The sequence below is a fragment of the Trifolium pratense genome, linkage group LG5 (genome assembly GCF_020283565.1).
Source record: "Trifolium pratense cultivar HEN17-A07 linkage group LG5, ARS_RC_1.1, whole genome shotgun sequence".
NCBI classification, from domain to species: domain Eukaryota; kingdom Viridiplantae; phylum Streptophyta; class Magnoliopsida; order Fabales; family Fabaceae; genus Trifolium; species Trifolium pratense.
In genome coordinates, this window is record NC_060063.1 from 42602187 (window position 1) to 42627124 (window position 24938).

At 41.8% G+C, this 24938-nt stretch overlaps 1 protein-coding gene across 1 annotated transcript; it reads left to right on the forward strand.

Moving 5' to 3' along the window:
• The first annotated feature begins 12008 nt into the window (after positions 1-12008).
• On the forward strand, positions 12009-13631 carry LOC123886721. The gene has a single exon (XM_045936013.1). It carries the CDS (start codon positions 12009-12011, stop codon positions 13629-13631), a length of 1623 nt encoding a protein of 540 aa, XP_045791969.1.
• Positions 13632-24938: the final 11307 nt, after the last annotated feature.

A 24938-nucleotide genomic window follows, 5' to 3' on the forward strand; every position in this document is an offset into this window, starting at 1 on the left:
GAAGATTGTGAGTCCAAGACCTTGTGCTCACTGCGCAAGGTATACAACCGGTGATTAAAGCTTAAAGGTGTTAGGTATTTAATTGCTAGGTTGTTGTTGTTGTTGAATGTTTATTCAACTTTATTTGTAAACGACGAAGAAGTTCCATCACTTGTGATTAGTGGTGAAAGGAAAGTGGGAAGTAACTCATATCTAGGGGGAGTGAGCTCTTATGTAGAAAAACACTAGGATTAAGAAAAGGCATACATATCAATAGGTTTTGGTATGCGTTGTAAGACTAAGTATTAATTCGGAGTACTGAGTTTCCTTTCCTGGATTGATATCCCCTAGAGTAGGTGTGGTTTTCACCGAACTGGGTAAACAATTATTTGTGTCGTTTATTGTTTTCAGTATTTACTTCAGTATTATTAAGTTGATCCTGCAATCCAATTGCCGAACTAATTGTCTAAGACATCTGACAATATACAAAGTTGTCCCAGACACCGTGTAAGACATATGTCCTGCCGAGAACTGAATTTCAAATGGCATCAAAGCAGGCACCCTAACTTGCTGGGTGAGCTCAGGGAGATAAATTTTGTTCAATATGGACAAAGATGGAGGATCACTCAATAGGCCACCAGTCTTGGATGGATCAAACTATGATTATTGGAAAGCAAGGATGGTTGCCTTTCTCAAATCCATGGACTATAGAGCATGGAAGACAATCATTAAAGGTTTGACTCATCCAATATTTACAGCAGAAGATGGTACTACAAGCTTAAAGCCCGAAGCAGATTGGAGTGTATCAGAAGATACAGAGGCTACTGGTAATTCAAAAGCGCTCAACGCTATATTCAATGGTGTTGATAAAAACATGTTCAAATTAATCAACACATGTACAGAAGCCAAGCAAGCATGGAAAATTCTCCAAAATGCTCATGAAGGAACAACTAAGGTTCGTATGTCAAAGCTTACAACTCCTCACGACAAAATTTAAAAATTTAAAGATGGACAAGGATGAAACAATATCAGAGTTTAACACTGGACTTCGTAATATTTAAAACTCATCATTTGCCCTAGGAGAAAAGATGTCTGAGGAGAAGCCAGCCAAAAAGATACTTAGATCATCAATTGTATTAATGGTATTGTTATTAGTATTAATGGTACAACTATAAATCATGAATTTTCCATGTAGCATTTGAACTTTCGGTTTTTCATGTGAATTATGTGAATTAATTGTTAAAGCCATATGAGAAGAGAAAACTTTTGGACATGCCATGTGTACAAAATTCTTTGAAAAAAAGTATCAAATCAAATAATATATAAATAGATAGATGATAATGAAAAAGGACAATCTATGACTGAAATTCAATCATGAAAAAATATATACTTACATTATAATCAAGCAAAAGCAATTGTGGTAGAAAGAACGGACAATATTGCATTTATATATAGTATTTTAATTTTAATATTTACAAAAATTGCAGAGACATATTATATTAACTTTTTATTTTTTTTATTAATTTGCTTGATTTGTTGCCTTATATTCATTCAAATAGTTGTCTTGCCAAAGATGCAATTGTTACCTTTTATGATTGTTGCTTTATAGGATCGTAAAAAAAAAATTGTTGCCTTTTAGGAGTATGATTGTAACATATAAATAATTAAATAAAATTGATTTAATAATAATTAAAGAATATGTACATTTATTATGAAAACACTGAGAAAAGAGTAAGATTGTAGGACTGCCATGTGTACAAATTTGCTTGAAAAACAAGTCTTAAATAATATATTACTAGTATAACTTACCCGTGCTATCGCTCGGGTTAATATTAAATGAAAAAAATAATTATTAAAAGTTTTTTATTATATTGTACAAAATTAAATTAATATATATGATTAAGGTTAAAGTTGATTAGTTGAGATATTAATTTTTTGAATTTAATGTTAGTTTTTTATTCTTATTTTTAATTAATGTATTTTTTGTCACGTAATGACTTATTTTTGCATTTTAAAAGCTTTTAATGTTGAAAATCATCAGCCGGAAGCTCCAATCATTACATATAAGAAAATAAAAGTAGACCCTCCTCCCCGTATTAAAACATATGCAAAAATATAACTCCGTAAATATTACAAAAGTTAATCCTCATCAATGATTATAAATATAGGTCTGGTAAAAATTTCAAACAAATTGGTCCCGTATTAATATATGGATAGAAATATAGGTCATCATAGAAATATAGGATTTTCGTATCAGTATATATATGGTTTTTACAAAAATTAATCCTCATCAATGATTACTAACATGTGTAAAATATAGAATTTTCGTATCAGTATATATATGGTTTTTATTTTTATATGGGTTAAATATGTTTTTAGTCCTTACATTTTACACTATTATCAAGAATAGTCCCTACCTTTTTTTTATGGTGAAAAAAAGTCCTACATTTTTTTCCGTTACTAAATTTGGTCCTCGCCGTCTATTTTACAAACGGAGTGGTGACATGGCATTGCGTGGGCCCAATTTTTAATTGAGTTTGCAAATGGGATGATGACACATGTCAACACATTACTAAAATATATATTTTTTTTATTATTACTAATATTAATAATTTATTTTATTTTTTTCTCAAGGAAACGGTCATCAATAAAACAAAAATGCATTAGTAAAAAAAAAACAAAACAAAAATGCCACATAAGCATCCGTTAGATGAAAACTGACGGTGGGACTAAATATAGTAACGGAAATAAAGTGTAGGATATTTTTACACCATAAAAAGAAATTAGGGACTATTCTTAACAATATGATAAAATGTAGGGACTAAAAACATATTTAACCCTTTTTATATTACATAGACATTCATTTTGATATTTTTATTTTTCCAATTACTTGTGAAATTTATTTTATATATTTTTTATTTAAATATGAAGAATAATACAAATTTATGATTTTAAAGGGATAGAACACGGTGAAGAGTAATATCTCATTTCCCGTTTTTAATGATATGATATTTATTCTATTGTAGAAAATTAGATTAGTATATATGATTACAATTAAAAGAACTTCAAATAATGAGTGTTTTCTCTCCCTTCCAAGTAGAAATTGCAAAAAAAGTAGGACCTTGTATTGATATATGAGTATAAATATAGGTTTTTTACAAATTTTTCAAAAAATTGGTCCTCATATTAGTATATGGATAGATATACATGTCCTCGATATGTTGACTAATTAGAAAAAAAAAATCTAATTACTTGTATTAGGATATAATTTCGTGATTTCCCACTCCCCGTTCCCAACAATATGATATTTTCTCTCTCGTCCCCATATAAATTATTGGCACATAAAAAATAAAAATAGAGGTCTCATGTAAATCACATAAAATATTGGCACTTGTATTAATATTAATATATGAATATAAAAACGGACTCCGTGTAAATTACAAAAGAAGATAATCGTATTAATATGAATGTAAATATAAGTCCTAATAAAAATATAAGTCTTTTATCTCAAAAAAAAAAGTGTAAGTCTCTAGTACGGTCTTTATTGAAAATTAATAAAACTTAGAGTGCCACTTTCTCTCGCTAGACATCACTTTTTCTACAATAATCAGTTTACATAGAGTATCTTCAATATTGTAATTACTATAATAAAAATAAAACAGATTCAACCTCATGCATTAAAAGTTTGAATACAAACATGAAATTGAAAGGAGAAAATCAGAAATGAATTATCAAATACAATAGAAATATAGTTACATAATTTGCATAAGGACTAATCCACCCATGCGAAAGTCTATCCATTTTTATCTTGATTCGACAGATCTGTAAAAATATGTTACATTTGTCCATGTTTCTCGATTCTCTACCATGTCAAGAGTAAAAATAGATAAACAAAATAAATATAAGCACAAAAATATTACTTAAATGATAAAACTGCATCATATCAATGTTGTCCGCCATCGTATTTGAAATTAAAAGATAAACCTGAATTGCTAAAAACTTAAACGATTTTGAAAAAGATTGAAAGAGATGTGTGAATATTGAGGTTGAGTTGATATGTATTTATAGTAGATCAATACGATGTCTGAGGTGCCAAAATTTGTATGTGTTAAACAGACCCAAAAATGAAGGCAATGAAATGTAACACAATTAATGTTATTGAAATATTTTTGGGCATAGGATTAGAATGTCCATATTTTTAGTGATATTATAAAGTTTCTAAATTTGCTGGCAATGATATACTCCCTACGTCCCAAAATATAAGACTCCGTTGACTTTTGCACGTATGTCAATACATAACTTTGACCGTATTTTTCTAAAAGAATATGAATGTAAATATTATCATATAAGATCTTGTTTGATTTGCTTCGATGAATATTTTCAAAATATCAATTTTTTATAATTTTTACTAATACACAATTAAAGATATATGTAATCAAAGTTATGTATTGACATACGTGCAAAAGTCAACAGAGTCTTATATTTTGGGATGGAGGGAGTAGTATATTATTACTAATTATTACTAATCAATTGTGAAGATAAAATTCAAAAAAAGTAATAACAGGAAACATGATTAGAAATAAAGAAAGGGTGAATGTTATCTTTAGGTTAAGTTCATATTAGGATCTTCTGCTTAAATCGCCATGCGCCTTGAAATTTTTTAATTCAATTTTAAGTAGTTATATTTTTTTAATTGCAAAGGACGTGTTGTTGAACTAAAACTAATTATGAGTTTATAGTCAAAATATTCTAAATAAGATTATAAAGTCAAAAGGATCGATGAAAGTATGAAATTAAAAAGACAAACATAACAAAATTAAAAAAGTACTCCGTGTTAAGTGAACACTTATATACGTATCTTGGCTATTAAAAAAATAACGAATACTTTATGTAGAACTAATGATCTAACGAACTTCTTAATAGATGGCATAATAATGAATATTATCAACTTTTTTTTTTTTTATCAATACCCCTGTATAGTAATTTGTTGTTTGGTATTATAGTGAATGTTTTATTTTCATAGGTGGTTGTGAAATTTTGAAATTTTTCGTTAAGCTTCAGCTTTTTTCAATTTTATTCCCCGTATTTGTTTTCCCCATCAATGGACTGAATATGATGACGATGATGCTATATTTGAATTAAGAAATAAGTAAAAAAAACAAAAAACCTCATAATTTTCTCAATTTTTTTACAAATTAATATAGATAATTTAAAATTTTCTAAATGAAAGATGAATAGTAGAGAAGAATGGTTTTTCCTTCAGAATATTACAATACTCATTTTATGTTTCTATTGATATGAGAGAAATGAATGATTGGTGGAAACATTAGATTAAAGGAAAATAGATCTAAAGGATCAAGATTTAGAATAAGTCTCTAAATTTATTTATGGAGTAAATATATCGCTCTTCAATCCTACTACTACTACTACTACTAATAATAATAATAATAATAATAATAATAATAATAATAATAATACACTTCAAATAATAATAATAATAATAATAATACACTTCAAATAATAATAATAATAACAATAATACATTTCAAATTATATATTTACAATCTATTAAAAAATCGAATAAAAAATTCCAGTTATATTTTTCCTAATATTTTTGAGAAAAAACAAAAAAATTCAGAATAAGAAGAGTTTGTAAAAAACGTATTCAATTATTTCATTTTAAAAAAAGATTACTTTTTATTTAGCATTAAATTAATTTTCGAGCATAAAAATAAAAAAGGAATAATTGTAGGAAATAAATGATGGTTGATACAAAAGAATATAAAATAAAGAACAAAAGAATATAAAATAGAGTGATAAAAATACAAAGATAAAAATGTAGTCCAGTGATACACATACATTACAGTAGTTAAAAAAATGCTCACAATTGAATCAAAATTTTATCGTCTTTGATTCATAATACTGCATAATCAAAAAGGAAAAAGTTATTAGTAATTTAAATTCATGTCAATCATCAACGAAAAGACAAAAAAATGAGAAAAAAGTAAGAACAAAGTTAAGAGTAAATATAATATAAATGTAAAAAAAAAAAAGAAGAGTAAATATAATATAAGAATAATAATGTAATAGTAACTAAAGGAGAGATAGTAAAATAGATGGAAAATGATGGAGAAGCATGCAGCAATGAAATGAAATATTAAAAAAATGACAATGGCAATGAGTTTATATAGTGACGGCCTAGGCTATTTGAAATAATTGTTGAGATTGTTTTATTTATTTTTTTAGGAACGTAATAATGTGTGATTAAAGAAAATTATATTGCATTGATCATTTGAATGATTCACTATTAATTTTGTATTTTATATCCATTTTCATGTTAGAGAATTCAATGAGGGTAGAAATATTCTAGAACCAATCAAATAAAAGTTGACTCTATTTCATTATAAAAAAAAAAAAGTTGACTCTATTTTATTTTTAGTTTGTGATGCAATTTTTATTTACTATTAAATTATGATTTTCAAATTATATATTTACAATCTATTAAAAATTCAAATAAAAAATATTATAAATATTCAGAATAAGAAGAAGAGTTTGTAAAAAACGTATTCAATTATTTCATTTTAAAAAAAGATTACTTTTTATTTAGCATTAAATTATTTCCGAAATTAATTTCTGAGCATAAAAATAAAAAAGGAATAATTGTAGGAAATAAATGATGATTGATACACCATAATTTCGAAAATTAAATAGGAGTTTTCTACCAAAATTGTGAGCATTGTGAACATAAGGCTTAACCAAACGACACATAAGCAAAGGTTGGTTGAGGAGATGCCACATAAGATTAGAGTTCATAAGACGTTGACAAATCAAAAAATTTCCTTGACAAAAAACTCCTAAACATATAATATATAGATATAGATATAGATATAGATATAGATATAGATATAGATATAGATATAGATAGATATAGATATAGATATAGATATAGATATAGATATAGATAGATATAGATATAGATAGATATAGATATAGATATAGAAAAGAAATATAGAATATAGAATATATTAATAGATGTGTACATTCTATATATAACTTACAAAATTATCCTTTATGCGTAGATATATTTAATATTAAATTTTTATATTCCCAAACAAATTAGTAGTATTGATTATGTTTATGCTAAAAAATATATAATAAACGAATCTAGTAATTAATTTTAAAGAATATGTGATGATTTTGTCCGGGATAAGATGGTGTTGTGGCAAGTGTGTGTGGTTAAGTCTCACATTGCTTAGAAAAGTGGAGGTTGAACACTTTATAAGTGAGAGTACCCATAAACCTAACATCTTAAGGTTTTGGGTAAGAGTGTGGTGTCCAACTCACTTGTAGAGTTGTTCTTTAACCCAATGTGGATGATCCCCCTAACTGCCCCCTCGTGATGACCCAACACTGGTATCAGAGCTTCGGTTCTTTTGTGGAATTAATTTGTGGTGAACAATGGAAGTCAACACAACTCGTATGTTGACCTTGAATGGGTCTAATTATGCCCTTTGGAAAAGTAAGATGAAGGATCTGCTTTATGTGAAGAATTTTCACGAACCTGTGTTCGCTACCGAGAAGCCTACTGGAAAGACTGATGATGAGTGGAATCTACTACACAGACAGGTGTGTGGGTACATTCAACAGTGGGTTGATGACAACGTTTTGAACCACATTAGTGGGGAGAAACATACAAAATCTTTATGGGATAAGCTTGAACAGCTTTAAGCGAAGAAAATAGGTAAGAACAAGATGTATCTTATAAAGAAGATGTTGAGTTTGAAGCTCCAAGAAGGGACTTCGTGTGCAGATCATTTGAATACTTTCCGAGGAATTATGAATCAGCTGTCTGCTATGGGTATTAAGTTTTGTTCTGGACTGGGCCTGGCGATCCGCTGCCCGCTCCAGGCCCAATCCGCTTGGGCAAAGAGGGTCCATGAATCCGACCCATCTTCCCCTCAGTTCGGCTCAGCACCAGCATCCTAACATGTGTGGCGTGCTCGACATACCAAAACTGCACAACGTTTACTATGTCGAACACGCCTTCGAACACACGCCTCAACAGGCTAAGTCGAATGCAACTTCGTGCCTTAATGAGCAAGTCTCTCATTAAAGCATGTGCTCTATTCATTTCCGTGCCTTGCGCACCAAACTAGGGTTAGGGTTTTACCGTAACCAACTCCCTTGCTCTCCACGCAAACCCTAGCAGTTCCCCTATTGGATCTGCCCTACGGCGGCCCAATAGCGGGAATCGTTGGCCCCGCGCTGGGGGCTATAAATACGACCTCATAACAGGTCCAGGTATCTCATTCTAAACTCTCTACTCTCTACTTCTTGTGCCTATTCTGACTTGAGCGTCAGAGTGTATACAGGTACAACCCCCCCTCCGTGGTGGAATCTCAACAACCGTAGGGAACGTCGAGCAAGCCGCCCGTCGATCAACCTCTCTGGAACAGGTACGATCAGTGGCGCCGTCTGTGGGAACGTGAGTTTCCCCTTCCATCAACATCCGAAGAAGAAAACCAACATCTCTACCATCCGAGATGGCCGGCTCCACCGTTCAGAACCCTAACGGTTCTACCACTTGGAACCCTAACGGTTCCACGGCTCAAAACCCCGACAGTTCCGTCATCCGAAACCCTAGCGGCGGCTCTGCACCTTTCACCGACGCCAATGGGAATCCGATGAACACTGTCATCTCCCCGCGCCATAACTCGGGCGAACGGGCTATCCCCGCCAGGATCGACGGGCGTACCGCCGCCGTCACCGATGAGTTCGACCAACCTGACGGAGAAGAGCAGATCATCTTCGACGATGAACCTGACGGTTACAACGTCATGACCAACGACACGCCGAAATCCGGCGATCAGTTGCACGATTTCGATCGCAGAGGCACTCTCGCCCTCGAGAAGGCCGCCGCCGCCTGGGCCGAAAGAGACCGCGCCGAAAAAGATCAGGATCTCAACGTCACCCCCTCCGAGTTGAGGAAGATTATTGCCGCCCTCGGAGATAACCAGAGCCTGATCCAGGAGCAGAGGCAGCTTATTATCAAACAGCAGCGCCAGCTCCGTGGCGTCAACTGGGCTGACCCCCGACGCCACCCCCTGGCTACAGGGAGAGGCGTCTCTCGCCACCCCACGGAAAACAACCGCTCTTTCCTAGGTTCGAGGAAGAGAGGGCGCACCCCTCCTCGACGTGCACCTCCCTCGGTCGCAACCAAACACCAGAGGGGATCAAGCGTCTTCGACCGATTGGGCAACACCAACTTCTCGGTTGACTACGCGAACCGAAGCAAGGGACGCACCAACCCTCCTTTTCCTCGCATCGAGCGGAGAAGCCCATCGCTTCTCCCGTCTCCTCGTGACGAAGACTACCTCGACCATGAGGCCTACGGGAGCGAAGAAGACGAGGGTTACGGCCCGCTGTCCCTCGAAATTCTGGAAGCACCCCTTCCTCCGGGGCTTGAGAAGCCCCCAAAGCTGCCCAAATACGATGGGAAGGGCGACCCAGACGAGCATGTCTCCGAATTCAACATCCAGTTGGAATATCAGAGGGTCCCCGGGAATATCAAGTGCAGGCTCTTTTCCCTCACTCTGACTAAGAGGGCCCTAGACTGGTACAAAACCTTGCCCAGGGGCTCCATCCACTCCTGGACCCAATTATCCAGACTCTTCAAAAGCCGCTTCACCGCCTCCCGCCGGCCTCCAAAGAGCGTGGCGACCCTCGAGGCCATCGTCCAGGAAAGCGGAGAAACCTTGCGATCTTACATCGAAAGGTTCAGCACTGAGGCAACCATGGTGACTACCGAGGACAGCATGAAATCATACTTGCTCGAAAAGGGCCTCCGACGTCCCAGCGAGCTCGTCCGATCCATCGGCATCAAGCCGCCCACCTCATTCAACAACCTCCTCGAGAGATCCAACGCTCACATCAAGTACGAGGAGAAGGAGGCCTTGGCAAACAGACACGCACCGACCCGATCTGAGGGGTCGTCCCAGCGTAGCCGTGAGTCTTCCCGGGGAGGGGAAAGGAGACAGGACGACCGCCCACGCGAAAAGAACCGCGGGCCTCACGGCAACTTCACAAGTTACTCCCCCCTAACAGCATCTCGCGAACACATCTTCGCCACCGCCGGAGTCGGAGTCTTTAAAGACGCGGGTATCAAAATCCCAAGAGGCGGGCCCGCTAAACCTAACGCTGACAAGAGCAAATATTGCAAGTTCCACAAGACTCACGGCCACAACACCGACGATTGCATTAGCCTGAAAGACGCAATCGAGGTCCTGATCAGAGACGGGCCCCTCAAAAAATGGTCCCGTTCAAATGAAACCCAACAGGGAAGGAAGACTAACCCCCCTAGGCGTGAAGACAGAAGCGACGAGGATGAAGCAATACCCATGCAAACCGCCATGGCGATCTCTCGCCCCGAAGACTTCGCGCTAACCCCAAAGCTGGCCTGGGAGAACTTCCCCCGAACCGCCGTGATCTCCGGGGGCAGTTTCCGCACTTTCACTATCGGCTCGGTGAGAAGAAAATTTGAAGAACTCATGTCCACCTCCTCAGATGTCAACTCGACACTTGACAAACCTAGGAGCTCCACTCCCCTGGCTTTCTACCCCGAGGAGCTGCCCGGAGGATCACCTAACTCCTCTATCCCACTGTTGATTCGAGCCAGTATGGCGAATTTCGATGTCCATCGAATCCTGGTCGACGAGGGAAGTTTGTGCGACATTATGTATACTTCCCTCTTCCAGGTATTGGGGCTCGACCGGGAGCACCTGTCGCCGTACGTAGGCTCGGATTTGCAGGGTTTTAACGGGTCTACCAGCAAACCTTGGGGATACGTCGACCTCATAGTCACTTTCGGCCAAGACAAAACCGCCAAGTCGATCAAAGTAAAATTCCTGGTCATCGATTGCGACTCGCTGTACCAGTGCATCATTGGCAGAACCGCACTAGCGGATCTTATGGTCGTCCCCTCCACCATACACCTGAAGATGAAATACTACACCAGGCAAGGGACAGTCGCTACCATCCACGGCGACATAGCCGCTGCCCGAAGGTGCTTCGAAGCCGCCTCCAAGGGATACACCACCATCAACAACGTGTCCCCCAAGAGTAAGACTTCGGAGAAAAAAGTCGACGACACCAAACCCTCTCCTGGAACCGTCAGCATGATCGACCTGGACTCCAGATTCTCCAAAAAAGAAGGGAAAGAAGAGAAGAAGCTGCGGAAGGAAAAGGAGGAAGACAAAGAAGCAAGCAAGAAAATCTTCCGCCCAATCCCTGACGGCGAGTTCGAGCTCGTTCCCCTCGGAGAAGACCCGAGCAAGAGCGTGAAGATAGGAGCCGACCTTCCACCTTTGGTGCAGAAGCAGTCCCCCGGGAATTCCGATTTGTTCGCCTGGAGCGCCGCTGAAATGCCCGGACTCGACCCAGACACAGCCTGCCACCAGCTCGCCATAGACCCGGCTGCTAGAGCCGTAGTACAACGTAGGAGAAAGCAGTCCCCCGAAAAGGCGGAGGCTGCAGAAAAAGCTGTAAAAGACCTCCTAGAGGCAAATTTTATTTCCGAAGCCAAATATACTACTTGGCTCTCCAATGTTGTACTCGTTAAAAAATCTAATGGAAAATGGCGAATGTGCGTTGATTACACCGATCTTAACAGGGCTTGCCCTAAAGATGCTTATCCTTTGCCTAGCATAGATAAACTCGTAGATAACTCGTCCGGATTTAAACTGCTATCATTCATGGACGCATACTCAGGCTATAATCAAATACCCATGGCCGAATCCGACAAGGAAAAAACCGCGTTCATGACCGAATCAGGCAACTATTACTACAATGTAATGCCCTTCGGACTGAAAAATGCAGGCGCGACCTACCAACGGATGATGAACAAAGTCTTCCGCGCCGAAATCGGCGATATGCTCGAAGTCTACATGGACGACATGATCGTCAAGTCCAAAGCAGAAATAGATCACACGGTCCATCTAAGGAAGGTATTCGAGAGGGCCTGACAATGCAAAATGCGGTTCAACCCAGAGAAATGCACGTTCGGAGTCCGAGCAGGGAAATTCCTCGGTTTCTACCTCACGGAACGAGGGATCGAAGCCAACCCCGACAAGTGCAGGGCGTTCACCACATTCCCAACACCCGACTCGAAGAAGTCCGTCCAATCCCTTAACGGCATGCTCACATCCTTGTCCCGCTTCGTGGCCAAATCCGCCCAGCATGCGCTCCCCCTCTTTAGACTACTCCGCAAGGAATCCGTCTTCGAGTGGACCGCAGAGTGCGAACAAGCTCTCCAACACCTCAAGAAAGCACTTTCCGAACCTCCGGTCCTCTCGCGACCCGAAGCCGATGAAACCCTATATGTCTACCTCGCCGTGAGCACCGAAGCAGTAAGTGCCGCGCTAATACGAGAAACGCTCGAAGGACAAAAACCCGTATACTTCACAAGCAAAGCACTACAGGGCCCTGAAGTCAGATATCAGCAGATCAAGAAAGTCGCCCTCGCCCTCCTGATAGCGGCCAAGCGATTAAGACAATACTTCCTAGCACATACCATAGTAGTGCGGACCGACCAGCCAATCAAAGCCCTGCTCGCCCGGCCCGATATGGCAGGACGAATGCTAAAATGGTCGATCGAACTCTCCGAATTCGACATTCGGTACGAGAGTAGAAAGGCACTCAAAGCACAAGTCCTCGCCGATTTCGTCGCCGAAATGACCCCGTCGACGGCTCCCAGCAGCGAAGCTGACAAATGGACTATCTTCGTCGACGGTGCCTCTAACGCGACCGGCGCAGGCGCCGGAATCATCCTCGAGAACGGCGCCGGAACGATAATTGAGGTCTCCCTCACCCTGTCCTTCCCAACGACGAATAACCAAGCGGAATACGAAGCTTTCCTCGCCGGCCTGCGTCTGGCAAAGGACGTGGGCGCCAGAGAAATAAAAATATTCACGGACTCCCAACTTGTGGCCTCCCAGGTCCTCGGAGAGTACCAGGCTAAAAACGATAACCTCCAAGAATACCTCCGCCTAGTACAAGAGATGGTCGCGATGTTCGACTCTGTCAACATCAAACACGTCCCCCGCGGCGACAACACGCGAGCAGACATCCTCTCCAAGCTAGCCAGCACGAAGAAAAAGAAAGGAGGAAATAAATCCGTCATTCAGGAAATACTCCCTCACCCGAGCATAAAAGGGCGTGCACCCTCGACTCTGACGGTCATGGACATTAACGTCTATTCCATCAAAGATGGAACCTCCTGGATGACAAAGTACTACGACTACCTAGCCCACGGACACCTCCCCAAAGACGAGAAGGAGGCGAAAACGATCCAACGAAAAGCCTCTTCCTACTGCCTCATGCACGACAAACTGTATAGGAGAGGGATCTCCAACCCCCTCCTTAGGTGCATAGACGAAGGCGACGTCGATTACATCCTGCGTGAGGTACACGAGGGCATCAACGGCCAACATCCCGGCGGAAGATCCCTCGCCAGGAAAGTACTCCGAGCAGGATACTACTGGCCGACTATGCAGGAGGACGCGAAGGAGCATGTCAAGAAATGCGACAGTTGCCAGCGACACGCAGACATGATCCTAGCTCCCCTAAAAGAGCTCAACACTTTATCCTCGCCCTGACCCTTTACGTGGTGGGGCATGGACATCTTGGGACCGTTCACCACCGGTCTGCACAGAGGCAAATACCTCATCGTGGGCGTCGACTACTTCACGAAATGGGTGGAGGCAGAGGTCATACCCAACATAGCAGATGTAACAATACTACGGTTCTTCAAAAAGAACATCTTAGCCCGGTTTGGGATCCCACAAGCGGTCGTCACCGACAACGGAACCCAATTCACCGACAAAAACTTCCAAGAGTTCCTCGCCGCGATTAAAACGAAGCAACACTTCACCTCGGTCGAACACCCCCAAACCAACGGGCAGGCTGAGTCGGCCAACAGGGTAATCCTACGCGGACTCAAACGAAGACTCGAGGAAGGAAAAGACAAATGGGTCGAAGAGCTCTGGAGCGTCCTCTGGGCGTACCGGACAACCCCACACTCCACTACCGGAGAAACCCCGTTCCGACTCACCTACGGAACTGAAGCGGTCATTCCCGTCGAGGTAGAAGAGTTAACATGGCGAACAACTCAGCCACTATCCAACGAGGAAAACAACGAAGCAATTCGGGAGGAACTCGACCTAATCGAAGAGCTCCGAACAACAGCCTCCCTCCGCGAAGCTTCCCTCAAGTAAAAGGTCGCTGCTCGACACAACCTCAAAGTCATCAACAGAGAGTTCGAAGTCGGCAGCCTCGTCCTAAGGCGAAACGCCAAAGACACCCACCACGGAAAGCTCACAGCAAATTGGGAAGGCCCTTATCGCGTCCGAGCAAAAACCGATCATGGTGGATACCACATCGAAACTCTGGACAGGAAGCAACTTCCTCGCACGTGGAATGCCAAAAAGCTCAAACAATATTACAGTTGAGATACTGTCGGACGCGACATTACCTCAACGCGTACATATGAAAACTACGAGCACATACTACAACGGACCGGTGTCCGGCACAACGCCATCCGCCCAGACAACTTACGGAACCTACCCAACCTAGGACAAGCCCAAAAAACGGGCCCCTTCGTCACTCGTGCCACGACTTAGCACCTGCTCGCGACAGGACCGTTAAGTTACAGTGTCCAAGTCTCATCGACGAGTCTTCTCACTGTCCTGTTCGGGATACATCCTCGAACACACCTGCAGTTTCCTTACACTGCCTACATGTCTCTGAGGAGGAAACAACCCTCCTTCTCCACCAACGTGATGGCGAGCAAGCACAACAACGCTTTGCCTTAAAAGACAAGGCGAGCATAATCTACGCCACACGATAAACTTGCGAAAAGGAAACTCAAAGTTTTGGAAAAGGAAAGTCAAAGACGAACACAAACGCCTATTCCTAAATACGGCCACACAAACATTCGTCGAGCATACTAATCTCGAGCATACAACACGCGAAACTATTCGCCGGTCATTCAAACATGCAAAGCGAATAAGTAAAGGTACTTAACGAACATATAAATAAAGGCACTTAAATTAAAAGAGGGGAGGTCACCCCCCCCCCCCCAGATGTTCGGAAAATCACATAAATACGGGCACGCAGGCCCCCAAAAGAAAAAATAATAAATTGTCAGAGCATAAAGACAAAGGCACGCAGGCCAGAAGACGAGCATAAGTATGCACACGAGCAAGAATCAGCCGCTTTCGCCCTGCTGCTCCTCGGTGTCATCTACGATCTCCACATCCATCGCCTTCTCCGCCGCTTCGAGGTCAGCCACCTCATTCGCCTTATTGTCTTCATCAAGCACAATCACACCATCCTTGACCTCCCTCCAGAACCCAATACCCTCGACAACCAGCTCAGGGTTCACAATTTGAAGCTGGTCGACAGCATTCTGAAAGCTCTGCTTGGCCAGGTCGGTCAGCTGCCCGAGTAACTCGGAATACGCTGCAACTAGTTCAGCTCGAGAACTCAGGTGTCGAGTGCCTTCGGCTTCTTCGGCAGAGGGGGCCATGTCCTTCCTTAACTTCTCCAAACCCTCCTTAAGCTCCTTCTTCTGCCCCTCGAGCTCGGTAACCTGGAGATTCAAACGGTTCACATCGCCCTGAAGAGCAGCAAAGTTCTCCGTCTTTCCCTTCAGATCGACCACCTGATTCCCCAGCTCACGGTTGGCAGCATCCAGCTTCGCAATCTTCACCTTCGCCGCCTCGAGCTCCTTGTTGGGCACCCCAACATTTTCATTAAGGACCAGGGCCGTCTCCACAAGCCGTACCAACCCCGCTACATCCTGCGCCATAACCTCCTCGCGCTTCCGCGGGTCGGTACCAAGGATAGCTGCTTTCTCCCCACCACTCACAGCGAGGGGGAACTTCTCAAAGTACCATGGCTGCGCCCAACACGGGGACATCACCGTCTTCCCCTTTGGATCAATCTCCAACTCCTCCAGCTCGATGATCTCAGGTTGAATGGTCCTTGCTCTCTTCTCCCTCGGGCGCGGACTCCCAGCAGGCTTTGGAGAGCCCGACCCTTCAGTAGCCGACGACATGGCCGACCCCTGCCTCACAGCCGTCTTCTTCTTCAACATCTTCAAAACATCCCCACCTTGCTTCGACATATTCTCTGCAAAACATAGAAAAGACAAAATCAGTACAAGAGACCCAAAACGTTTGCAAGTTACCACCGAAGATAAAGAAAAAAACAGGAAAAACTGTGTTACCGAGCACTACTTGGCGAGCAGCCCCATTCGTGCAAGACAACAGGGCATTAGTTGGGATCAGTCTAGCCTCAAAAACCGGCTTTCCATCCACACCAACTAAAGGAACAGTGACCCTGTTGCCACCCTCATCTACTACCTTATGTACACAACGCCCTAACACAAAACCTTCCACCCACTCTCGCAACTTTTTTAAACCAGCTCTGTCCTTTTCGGATAACTGGCTGAACTTAGTTAGGTACGAATCTGTGCTCGAGCGGTAGTGCTCGAAGGTCCACGACAGCGGGAACTTCGGTTCCTCCCTCGACACTCCTACCCCTCCCACCACCTCGGTAACAGTCCTGTACAACGAGGCCTTCGCCTCCTCACTCACAACCCCAACCAGATAATACCTCGGCTTATAACCACGAACAGAATCTACGAACATGTCGAACAGCCGGATCTTTGACCTAAGCGACACCCAACTCTGTCGCCCATCTTTCGATTGCCTCTATATTTGAAAGATCCGGAAGAACATCGGGATAGAAGGCTCGATCTCCAAAAACTCACAAACAAGCTCATACGCCCAGATAAACCCTATCGAGTTCGGGTTTAGTTGGGAGGGGGCCAGGTGCAGGTGATCGAACACCCCCATGGCGAACCCGCTGAAAGGCATCCGTACCCCAGCTTTTCGAACACAAATTCGTACATCGCGAACTTGTAAGGCCCGTGATCCGAGTACACCCGTTGGCCCTTATCCAGGGAATACGCCGTCCAGTCCTTCGGCTGCCCGCTAATTCTCTCCTCAACTATCGTGAATTTGGGCTCGTATGTGGGCGTCAGCACGGACGCCCTGCGCGCGTCCTCCGCAATCCATGCGATAGGATCGTCCGCCGTCGGCTGAACTATGGGCGACTTTTTAGGTTTCGACGTGCCTTCGTCCGCCATTGTATACCTGAAAAGCAGCGAACAAAAGTGAATTCGACATTCATCACATCAAATCCACCCTTTCACCGCCAGACAAGTGAAAGTGCGAAGAACAGGGCGAGGACGCTGTCCCCGACCAGAAGCCCTTAAACAAACGGCGAACAATACGGGCGCACTAGGGAAGTGCACCGAAGCGCAGAGGAGAAAATTGCCAGAAACAAGAAAAGGAAACGCACTCCCTTGCTCGCCAAAACCCACTCCCTCGCGGGCAAGGATTCACGAGCAAGTCGCTATCACGCTCGTACGCTCACATGAATTTCGTGCTCAGGTTCACGCTTCCTATCAACTTCGCGCCCGGATTCATGACTCCTATCAATTTCTCGCTCGGGTTCATCAGGAAAACCCAAAGCTTCAACAGGATCTCAAACGGTTCGCCACCCAGAAACTCCTCTAAACAACAGTACTACGTTTCAAACAACACAAACCGAGTTTCCTCTACCATAAAGTATACAGTGGACGTTTCCTAGTACAAAACACTACTTAAACTCTCGGATTGTGAAGTTCCACGAAGCGGAACCACCACTAACCCTCTCCTTGATTATAAATCAAAAAGGGAATCCAAAGGAACAAGGGGGAAAACACGAAAACGAAAAGAGTAATACGAAAGCTTACCTTTTTCTTCTTGAGAAGTTAAACTTTGACAAAGTTTTTAGGAGGAAAGTTTGGCCGCACCAAAAAGCTCTGAGTATGGGAAGGAAGAGGAAACCGAAAAAATGAAATGATCCCCTCCACTTCCTTTTATAAGCAAACAGCCAGACACCGTGCCCCGCGTCTACCTATAGACCAGCGTGTTCCCTGCATCTACAACCGTCAGATGAAAAGCATCCAACGGCCCACATCTCTCCCCGCCAAAAACGCAGGAGACACGCGCCACACGCGCCTTTCGAAAACCCAAAAGGCCTGACAAACAGGCAATGATGACGTCTCCTCCATCCCCGATACACGGCACGAATTCTGAGACACGTCCAATCAAACGTCGCATCATCTGCCCGAAAATCCCTCGAGCTCCGCGACAAATCAGCTGAGGGAACGCTGGCTGTATAATCGAGACAGTCATCACGAGCACAAGAATTGTTACATGCGAGTTGTGTCGAGCAAAGGTTAAACCGGTGTCGAACACAAGAAAGTTCGACACGAACCCCAGAAAACCCAGAACCTCGAAGTTTCCGTCGAACACGCAATCCTAGCGCCATTCGCGAACATGAATGACGACACGAGAATAACGATTACACTCGGACAAGTGTCGGCATCGACGGACAGCCCACGAGGGGATCCAGCGTCGAACAAGGTATTTGGATATGGATAAACGCGCTCGAAAACAGAAAAAGCAAGACATAAAACGGCAAAATAAATGGGAGATAAATTCTTTATTATTATTATTAGAAAAACGGCCAAACAACGGCGAATTACAAAGATACGAGCAACTAACGCTCGGATTTCGAATTAGCTTCCGAAGAAGCGGACGGCTTCCTCTTCGACTCCACAGTCACCTGGGATTCTCCTCCGGGGGAAGAAGGACGAGGATGATCCTCTATGAAGCGACACACCTTCAGGAACTCCGCGTAGTCATCATCAATCTCCTCGGAATCTGAGGTACCCGAGGAAAGAACAACAACCTCTCCCTTTGACGCCTTGGGCTTCCGCAGACGCGCGGACCTGCGGGCAGCCACCTCCATCTTCTTCTCCCTCTGCTGCCTCTTTCCACCAGCAGCAACACTCTTAGATTCCCTCTTATCCATGACTGTTGTATGAAGAAACACTTACAAAGAAAAATGGGGAGGATGTCAACTATTTATAGGAGAAAAGCTGCCCCAAAGACCCAACTTCGTTGTTAACGGCCCGCAATAAAGGCATGGGCGGCTACAATTCCCTAAGGTTGACTGCATTGAGAAGGGAATTGACCCTTTTTCAAAAATCTGACTTTGACTGACCGTTGACAGTCCCATGAAATGTTGACGACCCCGGATCTCCCGTCGAGCACATGGTTTTGGTTTCCTCGACATTGAAACTCAAGTCATCACTCCTATGCGTAGCAGCAATGACTTGGGGGGCTTCTGTTCTGGACTGGGCCTGGCGATCCGCTGCCCGCTCCAGGCCCAATCCGCTTGGGCAAAGAGGGTCCATGAATCCGACCCATCTTCCCCTTCAGTTCGGCTCAGCACCAGCATCCTAACATGCGTGGCGTGCTCGACATACCAAAACTGCACAACGTTTACTATGTCGAACACGCCTTCGAACACACGCCTCAACAGGCTAAGTCGAACGCAACTTCGTGCCTTAATGAGCAAGTCTCTCATTAAAGCACGTGCTCTATTCATTTCCGTGCCTTGCGCACCAAACTAGGGTTAGGGTTTTACCGTAACCAACTCCCTTGCTCTCCACGCAAACCCTAGCAGTTCCCCTATTGGATCTGCCCTACGGCGGCCCAATAGCGGGAATCGTTGGCCCCGCGCTTGGGGCTATAAATACGACCTCATAACAGGTCCAGGTATCTCATTCTAAACTCTCTACTCTCTACTTCTTGTGCCTATTCTGACTTGAGCGTCGGAGTGTATACAGGTACAACCCCCCCCTCCGTGGTGGAATCTCAACAACCGTAGGGAACGTCGAGCAAGCCGGCCGTCGATCAACCTCTCTAGAACAGGTACGATCAAGTTTGATGATGAAATTCAAGGGTTATTTCTTCTCGGTTCCTTGCCTGACTCGTGGGAGACATTTAGAATGTCATTGTCTAATTTTGTTGTTGATGGTGTGTTGTCAATGGACCTTGTTAAAAGCAGTGTTTTGAATGATGAGATGAGAAGAATGTCACAAAGATTCCTCTACACAGTCAGAGATATTGGTTTCTCAATCAAGGGGGAGAAACAAGAATCGATATTCAAATGATAAAGGCCAAGGTAGAAGCTATTCGAAGAACATGTACACTAATGTTGAGTGTTACAATTGTGGTAGAAAAGGGCATATTTAAAAAGATTTTCGACTTTGGAAAAAGGAGGATAAGGACAAAGATAAAGAAGATAGTTCAGATGGAGAGAGTACTCATCTGCAATTAGATGACTTGCTTCTTGTTGAAGAGCATGGTATGTCAAATGTTGTTGACAATGCATCCAGTTGGATGATTGATAGTGGTACTTCAGTACATGTCGCTTCCAGAAGAGATATTTTCAGCTCATATACTTCAGGTGAATTTGGTGATGTGAAGTTAGCACATGATGGTGTGCTAAAGTGTGTCGGCCTTGGAGATGTTAATTTAGAGATGGCTAATGGTAGCAAGTTAACTCTCAAGGATGTTAAGCATGTTTCAGACATTCGGTTGAATTTACTTTCCGTGGTTAAACTATGTGATGAAGGTTATAACAGCTTGTTCTCACGGGACACTTGGAAATTGACAAAGGGTTCTATGATTGTTGCTAGAGGTATAAAGTGTTCTACTCATTTATGTTGAACATGCAAAAATAGTAAAAGATGTGCACGTTGAATCAACTGAAAAAGTTGAGTTATGGCATAAGAGCTTATGTCACATGAGTGAGAATGACATGGTTGAGCTAAGCAAGCGGAATGTGTTGTCTAACATGAGAAATCCACATTTGAAGAAATGTGATGGTTGTTTTGTTGAAAAGAAGAATAGAGCTTCTTTTAAGATTCACTCACCTAGAAGACCAGAGATTCTTGATTTGGTGCATACTCATTTATGCGGCCCTATGAAGACTAGAACAATTGGGGGTAGTGAATACTTTTTGACGTTTGTTGATGACCATTCAAGAAAGACTTGGGTTTATACCTTGAAGAGTAAAAGTGGTATTTTGAGCGTGTTCAAGAAATTTAGAGCCTCGATTTAATGTGAAACTGGGAAGAAGTTGAAGTGCATACGCACAGATAATGGAGGTGAATATTTGAGAAAGCTTGAAGCTCATTGTAGAGAGAACTGAATTAGATATCAGAGGTCTTCGCGTTGGAATGGTGTTGCTGAGAGGATGAGTAAAACATTGGTGGAAAGAGTTAAATGTCTGTTGTCACAGCCAGAGCTTCCAGAATTGTTTTGGGGAGAAGCATTGAGCATAGTTGTGCATGTCCTGAACCTTTCACCATGTGTGTCCTTGCAACATGAAGTACCAAAGATGATTTGGTCAGGTAAGAATGTTTCTTATGACCACTTACGTGTTTTCGGATGTAAAGCGTCCGTAAAGAATCAACAATGTTTGTTTGTTGGCTATGACCTAGATGAAGTTGGTTGCAGGTTTTATGATCCTGTTATGGAAAAACTTATCAGATGTTGTGATGCTGAGTTTAGAGAAGACCAGCGGTTGAAAAACATTGATAGAGTTAGAGATGATGATCCAACTCATGAAAAAGGGATGTTGAAGCTGATGCAACCACCAAGAAAGAAAGCCTTTGAAGAGGTACATTGTTGAAGGACTTGTTGTTACAAGTGATGTTGAAGTTCCTGCATTGGTTGAAGATGCAGATGACAAGATGATTGAGACTTGCGACATAGTTGTTGGAATGACAACTGATTGCCCCACTTGAATCGTGAGGGGGAGATTGTTGGATGGATCCCTCCTCAAGTGGGAACCATACACAAAATAAAAAGAAAAAAAAATAAGAAAAGATTTGAAATAAAAAAAAAGGTTTGTTTTTGTTGTTGGGCTTGTGGCCCACGTGAAGTGTGTGTGTTTATTTAAAGGGATTAAAATCCCTGATTGGATGGGCATATGCCTAGGTGAATTGCAAGTGTGCAATTAAGAGTGATACAGTGCGTAACATAAGGTACCGCCGCACTGTGCAAGAGAAACAGAGAGTGTGACCAAAGGAAGAAGTGACCAAAGGAAGAAGAAGAGTTTGGTTTCGGTGACAAAAGTGTGTTCGGCAAACATTCTCCGTTTCGGCTGAAAATTGAGTATGTTGTTTTTGTCATTTTGTTAGTTACTTAGATAATTTTCTGAGTAGTTTTGTCTTCTTTTTGTGTCTGTTTAGAATACCCACTAGGTTGTGAGTTTGTTAGCTCTCTTGTTGTTAGGTTCACCATAGGTGGTGATTATTGTACTCATTATTTATTTGGTCTGCACGACTCGTGGTTTTTCACTCTCACATTGAGGGTTTTCCACGTTAAAATTGCGGTGTCCTTATTTACAGTTTTTACTCCTTTATTGTTATTATTGTTGGTGTTGGCTACGCTAGTTAATTTGGTTGTTCAGGTTCCACAAGAAAGATCAATTTAAACGCTTCCGTATATTCCGATGTGCACTCTGGTTCCCATCAACACTTGTAGAGTTGTTCTTGAACCCAATGTGGATGATCCCCCTGGCTGCCCCCTCGTGATGACCTAACAGTGGTATCAGAGTCGATGGTTCGACGAAGGGTTGAACTGGCTCCTTGTGTCGAAAGTCTTCCCGACAAAGGTGGTCAGGCGGCGAGTCCCGTGGAGCAGTGTGGCTTACGACGGCACAAGTGTAGGATGAAGAAAGCTTCCGCTTGAGGGGGAGCATATCCAAGAATGGATGGACTCACACTTGAGGGGGAGATTGTTGTGGCAAGTGTGTGTGGTTAAGTCCCACATTGCTTAGAAAAGTGGAGGTTGAACACTTTATAAGTGAGAGTACCCATAAATCTAACACCTTAAGGTTTTGAGTAAGAGTGTGGTGTCCAACTCACTTATAAAGTTGTTCTTGAATCCAATGTGGATGATCCCCCTGACTGCCCCTTCGTGATGACCCAACAAATGGTACCGTTGAAAGTACCATTATTTGCTTGGAGGATACTTTCTAATTGTATTCCGATGGAGGTCAATTTATGTTGTTGAGGAATCTTAAGTCAAAAATATTGTCTTTGTGCTAGTGGGTGTGGTGTTCAAGAATCTTTATACCACTTTTTCTTTGATTGCACTGTTTAAAATAGAGTGGGTAGAGATTTAGAATTGGCTATGTCTTTCTCATGTGCTTTTGAATGAAGCTTATTCTCATGTTCAGCAATTTTATGAGTTACAGATGCATGCTTCGAAGCCAAGTAATAGCTTTAATATTATTTGGATTACTTTAATTTGGTTGATTTGAAAAACTTGCAACAATCACATTTTTGGAAATAAAGAGATTAAGGTTGATGGATGGTAGACAAAATCAAGATTCATACTTAACGGTGTTTTAAAGTTAAGGTTAAAGGTTTTTCTTTTTTCCTATAGCTTTAATTTGTGGTGGCACAATCCTTTGAAGTGTCTTTGGTTATTTGGATTAGGGTTCCTTGTTTTGTAGTTTTTGAATTTTCTCTTTGTTTATTTTGTGGCTGTTAAGCTAACTATCTTGTAATTTAATTCTTTTCGGTGTAAGCCTTGTGCCAGATTAGAGTATTGAACCAATATATATATATGATGAATAATGACAAAATATGTATTCGCAAGATAAAACTTTATAATAAAATTAAAGATATGGTAGTGAGTAGTTGACTCACATATAAATGGTAGTGGCTCTTCAACTTGTGGAACATCCTGTGAGATCAAAATGATACTTTCATGAAAGGATTCTACGTACTGCAAAGTTAGTTCTTGAAGCTCCATCTTTGTAGAAGCTTGTAGCAAACTTCATCTTGCCCGTAATTTAGGTATTAAGGACATCATTTTTGAGACCGACTCTCTTGCTCTATTTGACATGGTCATGAAATGTCATACTACTTATACTCTTTTGATCATTCTCCTCAACCAAAGATACACCATACTTCATCATAGAGATTGAAATAGTTCAATTTTTGTTTGGAGAGACTAATAGTTGTGCTCATATGCTTGCTCAAAGTGGGTACTAGTCTCCTCCTTTTCATAATACCAATATTGATTATGCTTCTACTTATTTGCAGCCTATTGTAAATTTTTATGCTGTGGTGGTGTTTCTCCTCATCAGTTGAGTTGTGAAATCTGGCACGCAGTGAACACAATGCTACAGATGATGCTACAACATGTGGTGTAGCATCACAAACGCTGAATATATTAAAGCAGTAAATAGCAGGAGAAAATAAATAACATAGAACGTTTGTTAACCGAGTTCAGTGCAACGTCACCTACTCTGGGGGATACCAATCCAGGAATGAATCCACTATAATAGCTCTAGTTCAAAGCCCTCGACCAACAACCGGTACTTGACTTCTCGCCTAGACACTACCCGTGCAATCCTACCTAGGAACCTCCTAGATAATGAGACCCCGTCCCAAATTCCCTCTAACAACACACGTATTGTGCTGCTGTTCAACATTTACAAAGATAAGAGATGGAGACACCCTCCTAGAAACTAGACTTTCACTCTCGCTTAAAAGCTCTCAAGTGAAACACACACACTACCTCCGTGCTTCAAAGCTTAGGAGTAGTTTACAATCAACGCCAAGGACACAGTCCTAAACTTGCATCAAGGGGACACAAGAAAAGGCTCACAACAAAAACTCTAAACCCTAAGACACTCATGCTTTGTAAACACGGTTTAGAAAAACACAGTTGTAAGAGTTGCGGCCAACCCTATATTATTTTCAAAAATATATCCAGTTGTTTGTCACGCAAAAACGCAAAAATATAATCAGGTTATATTTATGTTTTAAATAATATTCCTTACACTGACTTCCTGAATTTTGGAGAACAAGACTCGTTTTGGCCAGACGCATGTGCTTGCATATATAATCGAATTAAATCTTCCTTTGATTTGAAATAGAAATTCTGCGCAAAACAGAGCATCAATAATGT

Coding starts and splice junctions, on each gene's coding strand:
- LOC123886721 (XM_045936013.1), top strand. CDS start 12,009: ATGCGGTTCAACCCAGAGAAATGCACGTTCGGAGTCCGAGCAGGGAAA.